Genomic DNA, 19,033 nt, shown 5'->3' with positions numbered 1-19,033 from the left:
TCCCGATCAGTCAACAAACCGGACAGCAACAAAGGGGACGCACAGGATCAGGAAATGTGTTTTGCTGGTTGCATTCCGGAGTCACTGTGCCTCCAGTCCCAAGTCTGCTAAGTACTCTCGCCGGGCACTTGCAGGGCACTGTATAAACTAAGAAGGAAAAGAAGCCGCGCGGGTGTGAGGGATCTCTCCGCCCAGCAGATTTATAGCGTCAATGAAGACAGACCGGACTAACCGGGAGGAGGAAGAGGGAGGCGGCAGGGCTGAGACGAAGGGAAAGCGAGACCGGCTGGGCTGGGTAGTTAAGGGAGAGGATTCTAAGCGGCCGAGGCTGCGAGGTGAGTCCACGGACCACCAGAACAGTTGCAGCTGTTTTAGGCAGGCCAACACACAAACATTTGAAAAATGATGATGTTATTTAACTGTTACGGTGTTCTTGCAAATCCTGAGCTGAGAGCTTGCAATGGGCTTTTAAAAACAACGCACACTTTCAGAGGGGCCCCCCGCGCGAGCAAGTTTCTGGGTGGGTTGCAAAATAACGGTTCCTTGCAACACACGGAGTTGGTCCTGAGCCCCGGAACCTTCTGAACTTTCTAGCCGAAGTAGGCAACTCCTTCATCCTTCTCTCCGCCGCCTCCACACTGCCCTCGTAACACCAACTACGAAAGACACTAAGGGTTCATGCAAATGAATTCGGTCCAGCTGCGATCAGGATCTGAACACACACACACACACACACACACACACACACGAAGCAGCTGCAAGACTGCCGCATCTTTACGGCACTTCTTGGGATGCAACTATGTGTGCGTGTCCCCCAATAGGGAGAGTAAGAAGTTATTTGCAAGTCACCCAAAGTCAAACAAGATGCATCTGAATGTCGGTTGCAAAACAGGCACACACATTAACTGAAACAGAAAATGTGGTTTGTTAGGTTTTTGGGGTTTGAAAACAAACTACAGGTTGCATAACAACCACCATCACCCAAGCACTGAAGGGGGTGGGGGCCGACAGTTGTATTTGTATCATACACACAGAAACACACACACACACCTACGAATAGCACCATCAGCCCATGCAACGCAATGCCGATGGGAGCCTAAACGAGATCCGGGCTTCGCCGATGCGCATTTCGGCATTGTCACTTGAAGGCTGCAATCCTAACCCTAACTCACCTTGGCAGCAAGCCCCGCTCAATTCAAGCAGGGCTTGCTTCCTAGCAGACACAGCTTTAGGATCGCGCTGCCCACCCCCACCCCCCGCAGTCGTAGGAGCTTACACCCTGCACCAGCTCGCCGCAGTTTGAAAGCGAGCAGGCAGGAGTTGCACGGCAAAGGAACGATGAGCCCACTCTAGCTTTCCGCTGTTAAAGCAAAAGAGAAAACCTTGTAAGGAAAGGAGCAGCGGGGGACGCGCGGGCGGGTATGGAGAAACAGAGCTTATTTTCATTATTATTATTAGTGTTACTCACGTATCTCTTGAGCTTCTTCTCAGGGGGCGATTTGATGAGCCAGCCCGTGCACACGACGTGCCCTGCGCTCATCTTCTTCGCCCCCCGCCGTCCCGCCGGGGGGAGCCCAGGAGGCTTGGTGCGATGCGCGGAGCAACTAGGGTGGTGGCGGCGGCGGCGGCAGGCTGCAGAGGAATGCCGAGGAAGCTGGTGCAGCCGGGCAAGTTGTGTGTGTGTATGAGAGAGAGGGAGCGAGAGAGCGTGTATATGTGGAGGTGGGGGCGACTAGATCAACGCAGTCGGCTTCCTTCCACCGGGTCCTCCCCGACGCAGCCGCTTGCTCAGCCCAAGGAGGAAGTCATGACATTGATCAGTGACACACACACACACACACACACACACACACACACACACACACAGGCGGATCCCGACACAATGAGGGCCGTCGAGGAGGCACGTGATGCCGGGGCCGGGCTGAGCCCCATCAACAAAAACAAGCACGTGCAAAAAAGGGGGGGCAAGAGGCCGCTACAAACCCCCACCCGCCTTCGCTCCCTCTCTCTGGCTCTCCGCCGCAATGCACTGCCTGGCTTTTCCGTGCAAACTGACAAGTCCAGCCAGTGGAGCCGCTTTGCAGGCTCTTAATTTTCTTTCTTTATCGCTCCCTCTCTGTCACTCCAGAGAAGGGTCTGCCTGCCCGATTCCCCCAAGCTTCTGCTTTGCTCGGATAAATTTGGAGCGCGCGTGCGGGCAGGCAGTTGCAGCAGCGTGGAAAGGGTCTACTTTGTGCCCCTCCTCCCCACCACCCACTTCGGTTTCTAGGACCCCGGGGTCCGCCAACCGCGTCCGGCTGCGAAAGAAGATAGTGCTTCGCATAAGAAAGAATCCGGAGACAGGGGATTTGCCTTTTGAACACCAGAGCAGAAGGGGGCTTACTGTCCTTCCACTACACAGGAAAGTAAAATAAATCAGTTTTCAAAAGCTATATCAATTTATCCCCAAAGATACCAAATTATCCCAACCGCAGCTTTTCTTCATTGTAATATTATAATTTAGGGTTGAGTGGGTGGGCTAGAATTTTGTTAAACAGCTGAGAGTGAGAAAACCTTGCCGGCTCACTGCAGATCATTTCATAAAATCATAAAATTCTAGAGTTCGATGGACCCTTAAGAGTCATCTAGTCCACTGCAGGAATCTCAGCTAAAGCCTCTATAGCAGATGGCCATCCAACCTGTGCATAAAAACCTCCAAGCAAGGAGAGTGTACTGGTTGTTTAACAAAATTTCTGTGCCACTTTATCTGTCCCCACTGCCAACTTAAAGAACAAACTCTAAGCCTTTTACATAAAATACGCATCAAATGCTAATTTATTTTTTCACAAATTTAATAAAATAAATACATAAAATACCAATAAAATCAATAGAATTAAAAATGTGGAGGCATAATGGGTTGCATCCAATGCTAGTCCTACTCAGAGTAGACCCATTGAAATTAACAAATAGCTGCAAACAGACTATATCTTTAATGCACATTGGAAGCACTTCCATCCAGTGGCGTAGCGTGGGTTGTCAGCACCCAGGGCAAGGCAAGTAATTTGCGCCCCCTAACCCGTTGATTTTAGTAGAGAGCTGCGAGTGCGAGCGTGCGCCCCCCCCCTGATGTTGCGCCCGGTGCGGCCGGCCCCCCCTGCACCCCCCACGCTACGCCACTGCTTCCATCCCTCCCTAAAAATTCTAGGCACTGTAATTTGTTAATAGTTTCTGGGATCAGTACCACTTATGATGGGTAATCTACAGCATGCAGCATTCTTTTGAGGGCAGAAGACAGCTGTAGGCCCATTAATTTCAGCAGGTCTGTGGTGAGTAGGACAAGCATTAGATAAAATTATCAAAATATAGATAAAATCCCCCTTTGTAAACCTATGTAAATATGCAGCCTGAAATCTTTACTCTTTGGCTTTTTAAATACTGTAGTAATAAAAATATAATAGGAATTTACAGTATACCCATGCCTTCCCCAGTCTGGTGTCCTCCAGATGTTTAAGACTACAACTCCCATCAGCCTCTGCATCATACAGATGTGCTGGCTGGGGCTGATGATGATGAAGAGGAGGAGTTTGGATTTGTTATGCCGCTTTATCACTACCCGAAGGAGTCTCAAAGCAGCTACCATTCTCCTTTCCCTTCCTCCCCCACAACAAACACTCTGTGAAGTGAGGGAGGCTGAGAGACTTCAAAGAAGTGTGACCATCCCAAGGTCACCCAGCAGCTGCATGTGGAGGAGCGGAGACTACACCACACTGGCTCCCACTGATGGGAGTTGTAATCAAAAATATATTGCCAGCACCTGTGAGTTTGTCCCATTGCATTAGAGGCAACTTACTTCTAAGGAAACATGTCTAGAATTCCACACTATTCCAAGATGAACAGGTATATTCTGGCGTGACCTTTCATGGACTAGAATCCAGCACTTTCTCAGATGCATTAAGTGTTGTTTTAGGTTGGCAGGTGCATATTACACGGTACTGTACTCTGAGGGATGTGGGGGTTTCCCAAACTGTTGTTTCTTCATTCCTAACTAGCAGGACCAGGGGTCAGTGATGATGGGAACTGTAGTCCAAAAACAGCTGAAGACCCAAGTTTGGGAAACACTGGTATCACTGTTTTCAAGCTTAAAATGCATGGAAAATAGTCACAATGATCATCGTTCACAACACAGGGTTCGCAAACAGCCAGACATTACTCCTAAGGAAGCAGAGGTGAACTGTCCCTCTGGAACATGTTTACATGGGAGTAAGCCCCTTCGAAATCTTATTGAGTTGTGATGGCTAACTTTGGAGGCTGATTCATCAGGGCCAATGGGGCACTCCCCCACCCACTTTGGTCTTCCCTCAGCTAACCCCCAGCTGCCCACTTTCCTACCTAAAATCAGTCCAAATGTGGCACTGGCTATCAGCTTCCTTCTCCCTGGTGCCAGTGTTGCCCTTGTAGAACTCAACAGAGATAAGAGGGAACAAAGCTAAAATAGTTGGCTCTTCCATTGTTGGCTCCTGCTGCACCCCCTGTTGGGCTCCCTGCCTTCCACCATACCAGTCGCAATGAGGACCAGTCACCAATGTTGGTTAGCACTGGACTGTGGGCTTCTCTTTATCTGTTAGGGTAAAACAAATTGTGCAGTTGCATGCACACACAGAAAGAGGCTGATGGCACCCTAAAGCAGGGGTCAGCAACCTTTTTCAGCTGTGGGCCAGTCCACCGTCCCTCAGACCATGTGGTGGGCCAGACTATATTTTGAAAAAAGAAATGAACGAATTCCTATGCCCCACAAATAACCCAGAGATGCATTTTGAATAAAAGGACACATTCTACTTATGTAAAAACACGCTGATTCCTGGACCGTATGCGGGCTGGATTGGGAAGGCGATTGGGCCGCATCTGGCCCCCAAGCCTTAGGTCGCCTACCCCTGCCCTAAAAGCTAGCCAATTTATTGCAGAATCAGCTTGTGTGAATTAAAACCCACTCCTTTATATGCATGAACTGCCACCCTCAATTGCCAAGTGCATATTTAGAAAACTTTACAGTGGCTTCAAAGGCCCCGACTTGAAATGTGACAGGTATTGTCTGTAACATATCTATGCAAATCTGCCTAAAGAAATCCTTTTGCTGAAGATTATAAAATGTAGCACAGTGGTAAGACCGAGATTCACTTAGTCCCATTATCTCTGCAAGCAGGAAAAGCATGAGCCACCAAAACGTGACCCCCCCAAATGCCATCTGTCTCCTGCCTGCTTCTGGCACAGGGTACTGGAAATGGCCAACATTGTGTTGTACTCCACCCCAATCTCCAAGCAGAATGATTTTCCAAGGGTTCCAGGAGTTTACCCAGGGTTTGGTTTCCTTGGAATGAGGTTTTGGATTCCTGACACAGATCGGCCACAGGTCACATGTGAGCGAGATTATAAATCACTAAGGCAATATCCCATAACCTCTGTTTCACGGTTTTGAGGGCAGTATCATACCCCAGGTGGGTAAGAAAATATGGTGAAAGACCTATTGAAGAGGCCTTATACTCCATAGTTTTTGACCAGGAGCTGATGTACTCCTCATTTATCAAATGATAGATGTTTTATTTACAAATATGTATACAACCTAAGCCAAAGATGGAGAGACTCACAGCATTAACACCCCAGAAGGTATTGCTTCTCCCACAGTCACAGCCTTGGATTCAAGCATACATCAAGCATGGCTGTCACTCTCAGGCTTCTGCCAACTGCCTGCTTCTAGCCCAGCTTACACACACAAACTCTCTGCACTTGCCCTGGCTGTTGTCCTTCTCACTACTAGCCAGGTATGGTGGAAGCCCACCCATTTGCCCTCTGGCACAGAACAACTTCCTTTTTTATAATAACAACTCATACCTAGGGCCATAGTGGCTCTTGCCTGGCTAATTCAACAATGGGATCTTCCATTAGACTCCAGCAACACATATACACACACCCTGAAAAAACCCTCACAAGAATAGAAAAATAGTAGATAGCCATGTTCATCATGGGGCGGTAGAAGAGTGGGGAAGCCAAACATCACAAGAGAGGCAGTACATTTATTAGGACTAACCAAAATGTCACAAAACAGTGAGCAAGCATCTAAATCAGGTATAGGCAAACTCGGCCCTCCAGATAGGACTAATAGTGTTTTTACCTCCTCCCTAGCTAATAGGACCAGTGGTCAGGGATGATGGGAGTTGTAGTCCCAAAACATCTGGAGGGCCGACTGCCTATGCCTGATCTAAATTCTCTAGAAGGATACTAAACAAAACCAGTGGTTCAACCCTAGGCAATTGTGTTCTAATTCCTGCCCAAAATCCTTATTACAGTATTACCAGCTTCAGATATGTGCCTAAAGCTGGAGCAAGTAGAGGCCTGTCCACATCCAATGATGGTCAAAGGAAGAGGAGGGACCAGAAGTACTCTCCAGGAGACAAGGGAAAATAATATAACAAAGAGCCTTGAACATCTATGGTCTTAGTATCTGCCTATCAGCAATAAAGCTCTGCAGTGTTAACCCCTTCTCACGCTAATTAGCAATAATATGCATTTGTTAGGTTTGGCTGCTGATCTCCCACAACAATGACCTGACATTGTCATAGAAAAAGCCTGTGCAGGGATGATAATACTGGGGAAGACTGATTCTTCTGAATATAGGTTTTTCTGAGTCAGAGGACAGCTGTCTAACATCCACAGGCCAGAGGTACCCTTGCATCATGGGCTTGTCTTGTGAAAGTGGTTCTGAGGTTAGTCCTTGGGTAGAATTCCTCTTCTGAGCAAGTCCTTGGCCTCATCCCCTTACAAAGTAAAATTCACCTCCACAGTCATGACAGTGGCCAACCCAGTCACTGCTGCCACCACTTGCAGCAGCTGCAGAAATCCAACCCAAACCAAACAATTGCTGGTGGGGGAGTCAAAATATAGTGTACTAATGGCCCCTTGAAATTCACCACCCTGTTTGTGTGCAGAAATATTGTGTAGGCTATCCCAACAGCCACTGTTAATAGATAGCCTCCACAATATCTCTGCACACAAACAGGGTGGTGAATTTCAAGGGGCCATTTGCATACTAGAGTTAGTCTGTTCTGTGTATCAGTGGCTCTGGCTCCACCTACTGTTGGTCTCCCTGAAATCCACCCTACCAGCCTCAACGGACACCAGCCTCTACGGTACTCGTAACTATCTAGGCAGGTTACTGCATCCTCCTTGAAAGGAAGGAGTACAAAGAGGTTTATGTTCCAGTTAAGTCTTGCATGAGTAGCAGAGTCTTGCTGAGCTCTGCTATGTCCCTGTATCTTTGGTTAACCTTTCATCTTAACGTCTGGATCACTCCTCAGTCCTGCCTCCTGGATTAACCACAGGTCTTGATTTGCTCTCTTCAGCCGCAATGTCCAACTTGCATCTTCTTGACCCTGCTTCCTCAGCTGTCCTGTGGCTCTGACACTCAGGTACTGATTACAGGTTCACTTTGGACCTCTGCCCATGGCCCAGCCCTGACGGCAGGGAGTGTGATCCTTGAACTCATTAGTGTTTGACAGCCCTGCCTTAAAATGGCACATCCCTTGCCCCTGGCTTTTTAAAGCAGGTTGACCTATGTGTCATGGGCTTGCTAGGTTGTGAGCAGTACAGCATGATCAGGAGTCTAAGAGGTTGGTTTGGGCAGGCTCAGAACCAGGGGAATCCAGAGCAGACAAGCAGACAAACAGGCAGGACTGGCCAGGATAAGAGACTCAAGGAAGCGGGGCTAGGTGATGAGAAGTAGAAACAAAGGAAGAAAACACAAAATTGTTCTGAGAAACAGGGGCAGCCAAATGGTTTGGGGAAAGGAGCCATAGCTCAGTGGTAGAGCACCTGTTTTGCAAGGCGAAGGTTCTGGGTTCCACCTCTGACATCTGCAGGTAGAACTGGGAAGGTCCCCTGCCTGAAGCACTGGAGAGCATCTATCAGTAAATGCAGACAATACTGAGCAAGATGGACCAATGGTTTGACTCAGGATAAGACAGCTTCCTATGTTTCAGATATTAGCTATTGGCCAGCCTATCAGCAGCCTCTTATTGGGGCTGCTGGGAAACTCAAGAGGGTTCGCATTTCAGAGTTTGAAAGAGAGGCTAAGGAAGGATGCCTGATATCCTGGGTGACTGGCCCTCCTCCAGGAATTTGACTGGAATGGGGGTGTCCACGGCTGAGGTGTACACATGCAGTAAAAGTACATTTTCATGGCCAGTCCTACCATTAATCAGAGTGAGGCATCTGCCTCAGGTGGCAGATGCCAGAGGGCAGCAGCATTTCCCGCTCTACCATTCCCCTTGAATTCCCTCATCCAGTGGTTCTCAAACATTTTTCTCTCAGAATAAAAACTTGCTCTTGCCACACCGAATTTTCTTTTTCTTTTTGGAAGGTTTGCTTGGGCCTGCTACTAGTGTAGAATGAGACGAGTCTTCTCCAGTACTCTGTTCGAAAGGGAATTCTGGAACACAACTAGGATTGTCCTCACTATCTGTTGATGTTCTTTTTCTCATATTGAAAAGCTATCTATGCATATTCCAAAAATAAAAACATATTTTCATACTGTACTATACTATACTATACTATACTATACTATACTATACTATACTATACTATACTACCCTGAAATGTTTAAGTGTTTATTTCATTGTCCTTGAATCTTCCTGCCACACTTGCCATTCTCTCCTGCCACATCAGTGTGGCGCACCACACCATTGAAGAACCACTGCCCTAAGCTGGTCTGCTCTGTGCTGTTCTGCTCTGCTGCTTTCAGAAATGGTGAAGGATTCTGCCTCACTACCAGTATTGAAATAAAACTGTATGCATCATAAACTTAAAGCATATTTAAAGTGCACATGCATACCCCAAAAAAGAATCATGGGAACTGTAGTTTACCCTCCCCACAGAGCCACAATTCCCAATAACATGAACAAACCATGGTTTCCATGATTATTTGGGGAGCAGAAATGTGTTTCCAACGTGTGGTGTGTAGGCAGCCTTATAATGGGTGATGCTATCTGAATCTTCCCTCTTGGCAGGAAAAATGCCTCAGGCCAGCCATGTAGGTTCAAACAATTTTGAATGCCGATCAGCAAAAGTAAACAAATAAAAAAATTTGACTATTTTTGTCATCAACAGTGTGGTTTTTTGTGGGTGATGCAACAATAATAAAAGCAAAGAAAAGAAAAAGGGAGCAAAGGAAAAATATATATAATCCCTTGATAGAGGCCGAGGGAGCTGCGAAAGATGACAAGCCATGGGAAAGCAGGGATTTCATGCTTCTGCAGTGGCCACGTGCCACATTTATTCAGCAAAATCCTAACGTGCTTCTGCAATATTCTCACAGCAAGGAAAACAACAGTGTGCTATATTTGGGAAGGGGGGAGGAGAGTGAAGAACAGCACACACGATACATGTTCCAGCTGTCTCTGACACCCACAACTCCATTTCCTCCTACAGACTAAATATTCTCCAGCTTACCAGTGGGGGGGGGGGGATGAAAATGAAGGAGAATTTTGGCAGGCCCTTTTGTCTCTTCACTGCTAAGTGAACTGCCTGCCTCCACATATTTTCTTTTCTTTTAAGATCTAATGGAGAAAGTAACTGACTTCCAGAAATATAAGGCAGTTCTATGAAACCCCACCACTACCTTGCAGCATTCTAGGAATCAAAAAGAACATGCATGTCATGTTTTAAAATCTCTGCCACTCAGCTAGGCTGACAATACGGGGTGTATTCCCAGTGCAATTGAGTAAGCAGGCATCTTCAATCACCCAGTCATTCTCTAGTGGTAGCAGTGGAGCCAGAATGCTGTGTTTGTGTGTTTCGGAAAGATGAAGGCCCTGCGAAGAGTGAGTTAGGAACATTGGAAAGTCTGCTTTGGTCACACACTTGTCATCAGGACCTGAGTGGTACCCATTGCAAGGACAAAGGGCAGCTGAATTAAAATATAATTACAGCATCCTTGCTGAGTCAGATGAATGTTGCATTCTAAGCAAGTGTCTTTTCCCCGAGAGCAGCTAGGAATGAATTGCAACACAGCATTACAGAACAGCCCAGAATACTAATACAGGAATCTGACAGGTGGAGTTTGGGGTGAGTCTGAATGAGCTCACACACCTGTGCCATACATTTAAACCACACTTAGCACACATTTAAAGCACATGGCTCCCCCCCCCCCAGAGAATCCTGGGAACTAGTTTACTCTTCACAGAGCTACAACTTCATCTTTAACAAACCACAGTTACCAGGATTCCGGGGGGTGGGGGTGGAGCCAATGCTTTAAATATATGGTGTGGATGTGACCTTTGACGCACAATTTGCAAGAGCATAGAAACTAATTTGGTAAAATTTTGTCCAGTCATGTCCTGTGTTAAGTGATGGTTATTGGCTCAGTCGCTACCTTTATGAATAGGCAAGAAAAGTGGGACATCCTTTGTCCTTCACCTGTGGAGAAACGTAGTCTGGCTGACTCCAGGTGTTGGGAGAACGTACATTTGCAAAACTAAAATAAAGATGGCCAAGGACAGGTGATGTGTTGCCACAGAAAGTATAGAGCTAGAGTTATTATGGAAGGAAGATGTCTTCCTCCACACTCGCTGAAGGTGATGTCATCAAAGTGCAAGAGAACAAAAGACAGTCAGTTTTGTAACTGGGCATGAAAGAGACCCAGAGTCCTGACTTGTTATCTCTGAGTTGGAGAAACCCATTGAAGTGTTGGAGAAACCCACTGGAGGATCTAGGTCTGCTGAAGTGTTAAATGCTGTGAGCCGTCCATCTCATGCTCCTTCTAATTATCTTAATTCCAAGGAAATCAAAGCCAAGGGACATGCTGAAACCCCAATACATCTCACCACTCGGCGACTTGGGTATTGCAGAACTGGAGAAGGTGCAGAAAAGGCAACAAAATGACCAAGGGGCTAGAACATTGACCCTGTGAGGAATGGTTACAATGCTTGGGACTTTTTAGTTTAGAATAAGGGTGAGTTAAGGGGCAGAGCATGATAGAAATGTACAAAATTATGTGTAGCTTGAAGAAAGTATACCGAGATATATTTTTCTTCCTCTCTCATAAAACTAGAAGCCTACAAGGCCATCCAGTGAAGCTAAATGTTGGAAACTTCAGGATGGAAAAAAGAGAAGTACTTCTTCATAGTGCATAGTTATTCTGTGGTATTTGCTCCCACAAGAGGTGATGATGGCCTGCAATGTGTATGTCTTTAAAGGAGATATAGACAAATCAATGGAGGATAAGGTTATCATGGGCAACTAGCCATGATGGCTGCCTACTGCTTCCAGTGTGGAGGTGGATTGCCACTAAATACCAATCACTGGGATTCCCAAGTGGGGAGAACACTGTTGCATTAAGGTCATGCTTGTATGTTTCCCGTGGGCATCTGATTAACTAGTGGGGGGACAGGATGATGGACTAGAGGGCTCCACTTTGCTCTGATCCAACATGGCTCTTATTAGGTTATTAACTTTGCATATCTTGTTTCCCATTCAGAGTCTAAGCCTGGGAAACTTGTAGCCCTCCATACATTGTTGGACACCAATGTCCTTTCAGTCCCAGCCAACATGGGCAATGGTCAGCACAAGGGAAATGGGAGTTGTAACCACAGGCTTCTCATTCCTGTTCTAAACAATGGCTTATCTGGAAGCGGGAATAATGCCTCCAGGTGCATACCCTCCAACAACCGTTTGATCCAAATCATGATGCATGTGAGGGCTGTACTTTAATTATTGTGCCGTATCCTTCCGCATGGCTGGAGCAAAGGGGAATGTCTGTGAAGGGGGAAATAAAGGAAGAGGGAAGAAAAGATAACACTATGCACTCTTTCACACACACTGGCCACTGGCAAACAACATGGAGCAAAATATGTGGGGGCGTGGGAAGGTGTGGGAACCCACCCTGTGTGCTTCAGAAGTCCAAGGCCGTCCAATGTCACAGGATGGCGGCTGGCTGGCCGAGAGGAAGCCTCCCTTTACTGTAGTGTTTCTCCTCCCTCTTCTTCTTCCTCCGATTCTTGGCGCCATGGAATGATATCCAGCCTTGGTTTTTTTCTCGACACTGTTGTTGCTGAGACAGGAAGTGATGAATGTTTTCGCTCTGAGTGGCTGAGACGAGGGGTGCAAGCGGCTCTTGTCTACAGGTAAAGGGGACCCAAGAAGCCTCTCTGACTCTTCCCCTCTCACCACTGCAAAGGAATACCTCACGCAGCCAATTCAAGAGGTGGGCCAGAAGATGCAGTACTTCAGCTGTTCCCCCAGAAGCTCTCAACCATTGTTTTCCATAAGAGATCACAGTTATGTGCGTCTCAGTTCTGTCAAGCTCTCCTTAAACTAGATTGCTGCCCTCAGTTGCCCTAGAGGAGGGTGTTCTCACACACAGTGGTACCTCGGGTTAAGAACTTAATTCGTTCCAGAGGTCCGTTCTTAACCTGAAACTGTTCTTAACCTGAGGTACCACTTTAGCTAATGGGGCCTCCTGCTGCTGCCGTGCAGCGATTTCTGTTCTCATCCTGAAGCAAAGTTCTTAACTCAAGGTACTATTTCTGGGTTAGCGGAGTCTGTAACCTGAAGTGCCTGTAATCTGAAGCATCTGTAACCCGAGGTACCCCTGTATGTGTGTGTGTGTATACACACACACACACACACACACACACACACAATGACAGTACTTCAGATATTTGAAGATGGCTATCATCTCTCCCTTTCATATTCTCTTCTATGAGGTAAACATACCCAGCAGTTTCTCATATGATTTGGTTAATCTGACTGAGCCCTCTAGAGCTATCTGCAACACTGGCAACTTTGGGATTTATTTGGACTTGGAATGACCAACCTACAGTGCACAAGGATTGTGAGAAAGGAGGCAAAGATAGCATTGGGGCCTGTGGGGAGAATGAGACCATCAGCTTTGTGGGAAGGAAGAAGGGAGGGAGAGAGGGCAGTGTCATGAGTCCTGTGGAGACATCTTGGTAAGATTGGTCAGAGGGGGAGGAGGGTTGGGATGGTAACATAGAACTGGGGAAACTGGATCTTTGGGGGGGGGGAGCACGTGTGAGGGGGGCCAATCCAGATCCAGGGGAGAGGCTGAGTGGATTATAAGGGTAGAAGCCCACCTCTGTGCCACTGGACACCCTGAGTGCCATATCATAGCAGACTGACACAACTTCCCACAGCAAAGAGCCTCCTTTTACCACCCCAAGAGGTGCATAGGAATTGATCGGACAGTGAGCTGGCCCTGTTGACTCCACCTGTTTCCAAGAACATGGAGCTGACTGCACCAACATGAACAGACTCAGCACACCCAGGTGATTCAGAGGAGTGCCTGTCTGCTTGCCCAACCCTGTGGCTCGGGACACTAATTTTGTGGATAATTGTGCCTGCCCTACTCTTCAAGAGGAGAACTTTGGAAGGTGTCAAGTGTTGGGACAATGTCTTAGCTCAGTGGTTCTCAAAGGATATGACAGTAGAGGATGGCAAGTGTTGGGACAATGTCTTAGCTTGTGCCTAGCCATGAACTTAGACTGCTGGTACACCTGCTAACTTGAATGCTTGAATCACCTGGCATACCTGGCAAGGAGGTGTATGAGTGCCCCCTTTCCCTCTTGGCAAGGAGCTGTATCAAAGCCAGGAGAGACCATGGACAAGAAACACAAGGAGTTTGCATTTTGTTACCTTTTGCAAGCTCCTAGCCACTCCTAGCCAGAGTGGAGAGGTGTGATTTTTGTGCCCTCATGGGCCTGCACCCTTGGAGGGGGCCAGCCTAGCCAATCCATAGGTACCCCCCTGCCTGGCTTACGTATCGCATCGACCTTTGGCAAAAACCAAGTTGGGTGTTTGAGTACTCCATCCACCAATGTCATTGGTCCAATGAGGGTCAGAACCAGGAGGCAAAACAACATCAGGGCCTGTTCTGTTTGGACTAGCTCCTCCTTAGCTGTCAGGATCTGGAGTCAGGGGCAAGTCAGCAATAAAAAACATGGTGTCAGTGAAATTAACTCTTTATTCATAGAAACCAAAACAGTGCCAGCCTATTGATCACAGCCACTCTTCACATGCAAGGGAAGTTCCTAACTCACTAAGAGTTTAAAAGCCATCAGCTACCCTCACCAGGTTTAGCCAGCCAGTAGAAGCCATTCCCAGGGTGTGGCTGATGTTGCATGCTGACAGCTTCTAGGAGCCAGAGGTGAGAGCAGAGTGCAGGGTGGGGACCAAAGGTGGGGTGGACAAACTACTGCAGAAGGAACACCATGTGTTCCACCCACAATGTACTACCCCTACCCTAACACCCCACACACCCCTGACTTAAGACTAAGGCAGGACCTCAAACTAAGAGACACCAGCCACTATGGATTCCTCTTGCTGGCCAGCCAGATCATCTCTACAGTGCAAGAGAACTTGCTGGCACCGAAAACTATCCTGCAACATGCGCAGGACCATCCATGTTGAGAGGAGGATCAGAAAGAAGCAAGTGGCATCCTGTCACAGCTGTTGCACCAGCCAGCCACAGGAAGAACACAAGTTAACATGCTGGTTGCATGTTATCCATAGCTGGAAGCTGGGCAAGAAAGGAAAGAGCCGGGGTGGGGTGGGAGAGATTGGTAGGTGTTACTACCTTCTGTGGGTGATAAGAGTTACCTTTAACAATTTTGGAATGAAATATATGAAGAAATCAAAAAGATGTTTAAAATATATTTCAGTAAAAAACTGGAGGCATTCCTTTTAGGTATAATCACAAACGATATTCCTGACAATCAAAGGAAAGTATTCCTTTATGCAACGACAGCTGCCAGGATGCTTATAGCAAAAAATTGGAAAGGGAGAAAAATTCCATCAATGAAAGAATGGCAATTTAAATTTTGTGAATATATAAATCTGGCAAGACTCACAGTATTCATAAAGGGACAATTGGACCAGGAATTATTAAAAGAATGGGGATGTGCTAAAGAGGATATGAAAAAACATTGTTCTGGAGTAAACATATCAGTATGTAATGAATGATGATTTACAGGGTTAAAGAAAAAGAAAAATGGTGTAAAAAAGTATACAGATAGAAGTAATCTAAATTAGACACAACAATTTAAAAAGAGTAAAATTTTTGAGGTCTTAGAACAAAGGAAGGAAGTCAATATGTGTATATGTATGTAATGACTAGATTAGAATGAAGATATGGTTTTATTTGTAGATGTGTGCTTTTTCTTTTGTTTTTCTTTCTTGTTTATATAGTATTAGTTTGGATTCAATGTTTGCAATTTTTATTATAATTTCACATAGAAATTTTTTAAAATAATAATAATAATAATAGTTACCTTTAAGAAAGTACTCTGGCAGGGCATATAGATAGTCAAAGCTGGGGGGAAATATGGGAGAATTGTACGTTGAAAATGCTGTTTATACGAATAAAAGAAGATTATTATAAATTAGTTTGGAGGTGGTATTTAACGCCAGTCAGATTAAATCAAATAAACAAGCAATATTCGGTGTTATGTTGGAGGGGATGCCAGGACACTGGGAATTATGTTCACATGTGGTGGGGGTGTAAATATGTACAAATTTTCTGGCAAAGTGTGTTTAAGGAGATAACAGAAATCACTGGGTTAAAGCTGACCAAAAGTCCAGAGGTAGCATTATTTATGATGGGGTGGAAGGTTTGCAGGCTATGAAGAACTTGCTCACAAATTTATTGACAGCTCCACAAATTATTATAGCTAGGAAGTAGAAGGGGCAAGCAGAATATAAAATGGAAGAATTGTATAAAGAGGTGTGGGATATAGCTATTAATGATAAATAAACATGTGCCATTAAAGTAAGACAGGGAATATGCAGGAAAAATTATTTTGAGGAGATGTGGAGGGTGTTTGTAGAATTTGTACAGTCGCACCTTGGTTTTCGAACAGCTTAGTTCATGAACAACTTGGAACTTGAATGCCACAAACCTGGAAGCAGGTGTTCTGGTTTGCAAACTTTGCCTCGGAAGCTGAATGTCCAGCGCGGCTTCTGCAGCTTCCGATTGGCTGCAGGATGCTCCTGCAGCCAATGGGAAGCCACAGAAGTCACGCCTTGGTTTCTGAATGTTTCAGAAGTTGAACGGACTTCAGAAACGCATTCTATTCGAAAACCAAGGTACGACTGTACTGTTAAAATGGAAAGGGGTCAAACCAACGCAAGAGGTGCTGAAATTTGGGATGTTGGATAGTTACAATGGAATGGTCTTGGTGTTGGGGTGCACATTTTTATTCTTATATATATATGAGTATTACTTTGTCAAAATAAAATAACATTTTTAAAAGAAAGACTCTGTATGCTACTTATTTCATTTGTATTTTTGGTAGCTGTTATCTTGTTGCATTAAGAAAAGCTGTTATCTTGTTGCATTTAATGTCTATGGAAACTGATATCTATGGATGGAAACTGGCTGATACCTGGCAATGGACCTGGCAGAAGCTGCAGTTGATGTGTGGAAGCCAGTGAAGTTCGTATTTGGATGCTGGTAGATACCACAAGACTGAAGCAGGCTGATAGTCTGGGATGTGAGCTAGTTGAAGTTCACCTTCAGAAGCCTGCTGACAAGAGCTGTGTAGTATTTGTGGGTTGAAGCTGGGGCGTGAATGGAGAATGCCTGATGAGTTAATGCGTCTCTTTGTGTGAATGGGAGGTTTTTGAATGTGTTTGAGGCAAATTGTGTGTTCAAGGGTGAGACGTATGTGGCCTTCCAGATGTGGCATGACTGGGAACAATACACTCAGGAGGGAGGGAGTGGAGACTGGCCCCCAGGCACATGGTGAATGAGTGAACCAGCGAATACTCAGGACTGGAAGCCAGTGGAAGTGGGCTGACTGAATAATAATAATAATTTTGTTTGTTTGTTTGTTTATACCCCACCCATCTGACTGGGTTTCCCCAGCCACTCTGGATGGTTCCCAACCGAATATTAAAAACACAATAGAGCATTAAACATTAAAAACTTCCCCAAACAGGGCTGCCTTCAGAAGTCAGGGATGGCATTGCCAGGCAGAAGCCAGTGGAGGTGCCTGGTTTACACAGCCAAAACGTAGCTATCCCCATCACACTGCCACCTGTGTTTTCCTTTCAGGGATGTCTGGAGCTGGCAAGGTTTTTCCTGAGACCACGCATGAAAGTAATGAAGAGGGGCTTCAGCAAGCCAGCTTTATTTCTAAATAAATGCATTTCTGAATACATCTGCCTTTTTGAAAAGTGTTAATTACACAGGAGTGCAAATATCCCAGTTTTATAGTGTGCATGTCCCTGGTCTCTGCTGTTGCCACTGGCTATGGACTCCCTGAGATGTCACAAGTTGACAAGGCAGCTGAGAGGAAAGAGGCAGAAGGAAGATTCAGCTCAGGTGAAGTTGGAGAAAAATCTGGGTCAATTCCCTCCTGCCCACTTGAGTTGCCAACATTTTGCTCTCTCACTTACATTGCTGACAAAAAAGTAAAATAAAACCATGACTGATTTTGTCACTCAGAATCCACCACCACCAATCAGTTTGTAAGGGTCCTCAGGGATTAAAAAAATCTCCATTCACTGAATTATGCTTGCTGGGTCTGGCAAGGTGATTCCTTTAGAAATCAGGATCAACTGCTGTCATCTTTTAGCGGAAAGAGCCACAGCACAATTTAAGGACTGAGTGTGTGAGCTATCATGAGCCACAAAGACATGGGTTTGAATCTCACTTCTGCTCTGAAACTCAAGAGGGTCATGGGAAGGAGAGGAGATGCTATTTCCTCAGCAATCCTCCCTCTGGTCCCCATTATTTACAGCATTGTCTTTCCTAACCATTTTCTAATCCTGCTGAGAGTCTTTCAACTGACAGTGTTGCACATTATACCTCTGGCCTTCTTCATAGAATGTAGGACCCTGCCTTATACCCAACAGACCCCCAATCCATCTGTATGGTGCCCACAAAGTCCTACCGAGTTGCCTATCTAACTCTCCAATTCTTTACCCCACAGCACACTGGAGTGGGATTCAAAGTCTAAACTTGAGGAAGTTGTCCCAGCCTGTGTACACACCGTACATTTAAAGCAAATTTAAAGCACACAGCTTCCCACAAAGCATCATGAGAACCACAGTTAGGAGTGCTGGCAACTGATAGCTCTGTGAGGGGTAAGCTACCCCCATGGTTCTTTGAGAAATGTAATACTCTTTAAAGTTAATGGCACATAAAGGTAAAGGGACCCCTGACCATTAGGTCCAGTCGTGACTGACTCTGGGGTTGCAGTGCTCATCTTGCTTTATTGGCTGAGGGAGCCGGCGTACAGCTTCCGGGTCATGTGGCCAGCATGACTAAGCCGCTTCTGGTGACCTGAGCAGCGCATGAAAATGCCGTTTACCTTCCCGCTGGAGCGGTTCCTATTTATCTACTTGCACTTTGAGGTGCTTTTGAACTGCTAGGTTGGCAGGAGCAGGGACCGAGCAACAGGAGCTCACCCCGTCGTGGGAATGCGAACTGCCGACCTTCTGATCAGCAAGTCCTAGGCTCTGTGGTTTAACCCACAGCGCCAATTCCTTTCTTGTTAGTTGTCCATGTTGTCAGCTGAAGTCCCCCACCTCTTCTGTGCTGACTACAGGAAAGATGGCCTCTCAATGGGCACCAGCACTGGGCATAGAGAATGCGAGAGGAAAAGTCAGAGGCCATGGGTGGATTCACATGTGTGTCTGTATGGGGAAGGGAAGCAGTGGTGGGGAGCAGGAATGGAGTAGTCATGAGGGACAGAAACCACAGAGCCAGGGAAGATGGTGGCAGGGACTAGCCATGAGAGGAGACATGGTGCAATGGTATCACCCCAAAATTGCAAATGTTAAGAGCTGCAGGCCTCAATTCTCTCTGTAAGTGACGCTTGAAAAGAACACCACAGGAATTTTCTCATAGAGTTTGACTGAATATTAAGCAATCATTCCACTCACAAATCCATTCACAATCCCATTTCAAAAGCTCCTGATGTTTGCATGATAGTAAATGAAAAGCAAATGAAGGCATTGAAGAAAGGAAAGGGGTGTGGGGAGA

General features: G+C 46.2%; 1 protein-coding gene and 1 long non-coding RNA gene across 4 annotated transcripts in view; one reads left to right on the top strand and one right to left on the bottom strand.

The window, feature by feature from the left end:
* The window catches only part of GAB3 (GRB2 associated binding protein 3), a 90,889-nt gene extending 75,533 nt beyond the window's left edge, over positions 1 to 15,356 (bottom strand). The window contains exon 1 of one of the 3 annotated variants that reach the window (XM_080991281.1): positions 15,315 to 15,356. In XM_080991281.1, the coding sequence (XP_080847407.1) occupies positions 15,315 to 15,341 (27 nt within the window). In that variant the 5' untranslated portion in view covers positions 15,342 to 15,356. Of the gene's footprint in view, positions 1 to 1,468; positions 2,484 to 15,314 lie in introns of those variants that run through there. The other 2 variants (XM_080991278.1, XM_080991284.1) reach the window with 2 other exon arrangements.
* Positions 1,570 to 6,926, top strand: LOC308468875. Its single transcript, XR_013981920.1, has 3 exons — positions 1,570 to 1,667; positions 6,549 to 6,823; positions 6,868 to 6,926. It is a non-coding gene; the product is annotated as an uncharacterized lncRNA (long non-coding RNA).
* Positions 15,357 to 19,033: the final 3,677 nt, after the last annotated feature.

Source organism: Podarcis pityusensis (genome assembly GCF_964106645.2).
Source record: "Podarcis pityusensis genome assembly, chromosome: Z".
In the NCBI taxonomy this organism is placed as follows: Eukaryota; Metazoa; Chordata; class Lepidosauria; order Squamata; family Lacertidae; genus Podarcis; species Podarcis pityusensis.
The sequence above is the reverse complement of the archived record's forward strand: the minus strand, read 5'-3'. Positions and strand labels throughout refer to the sequence as shown.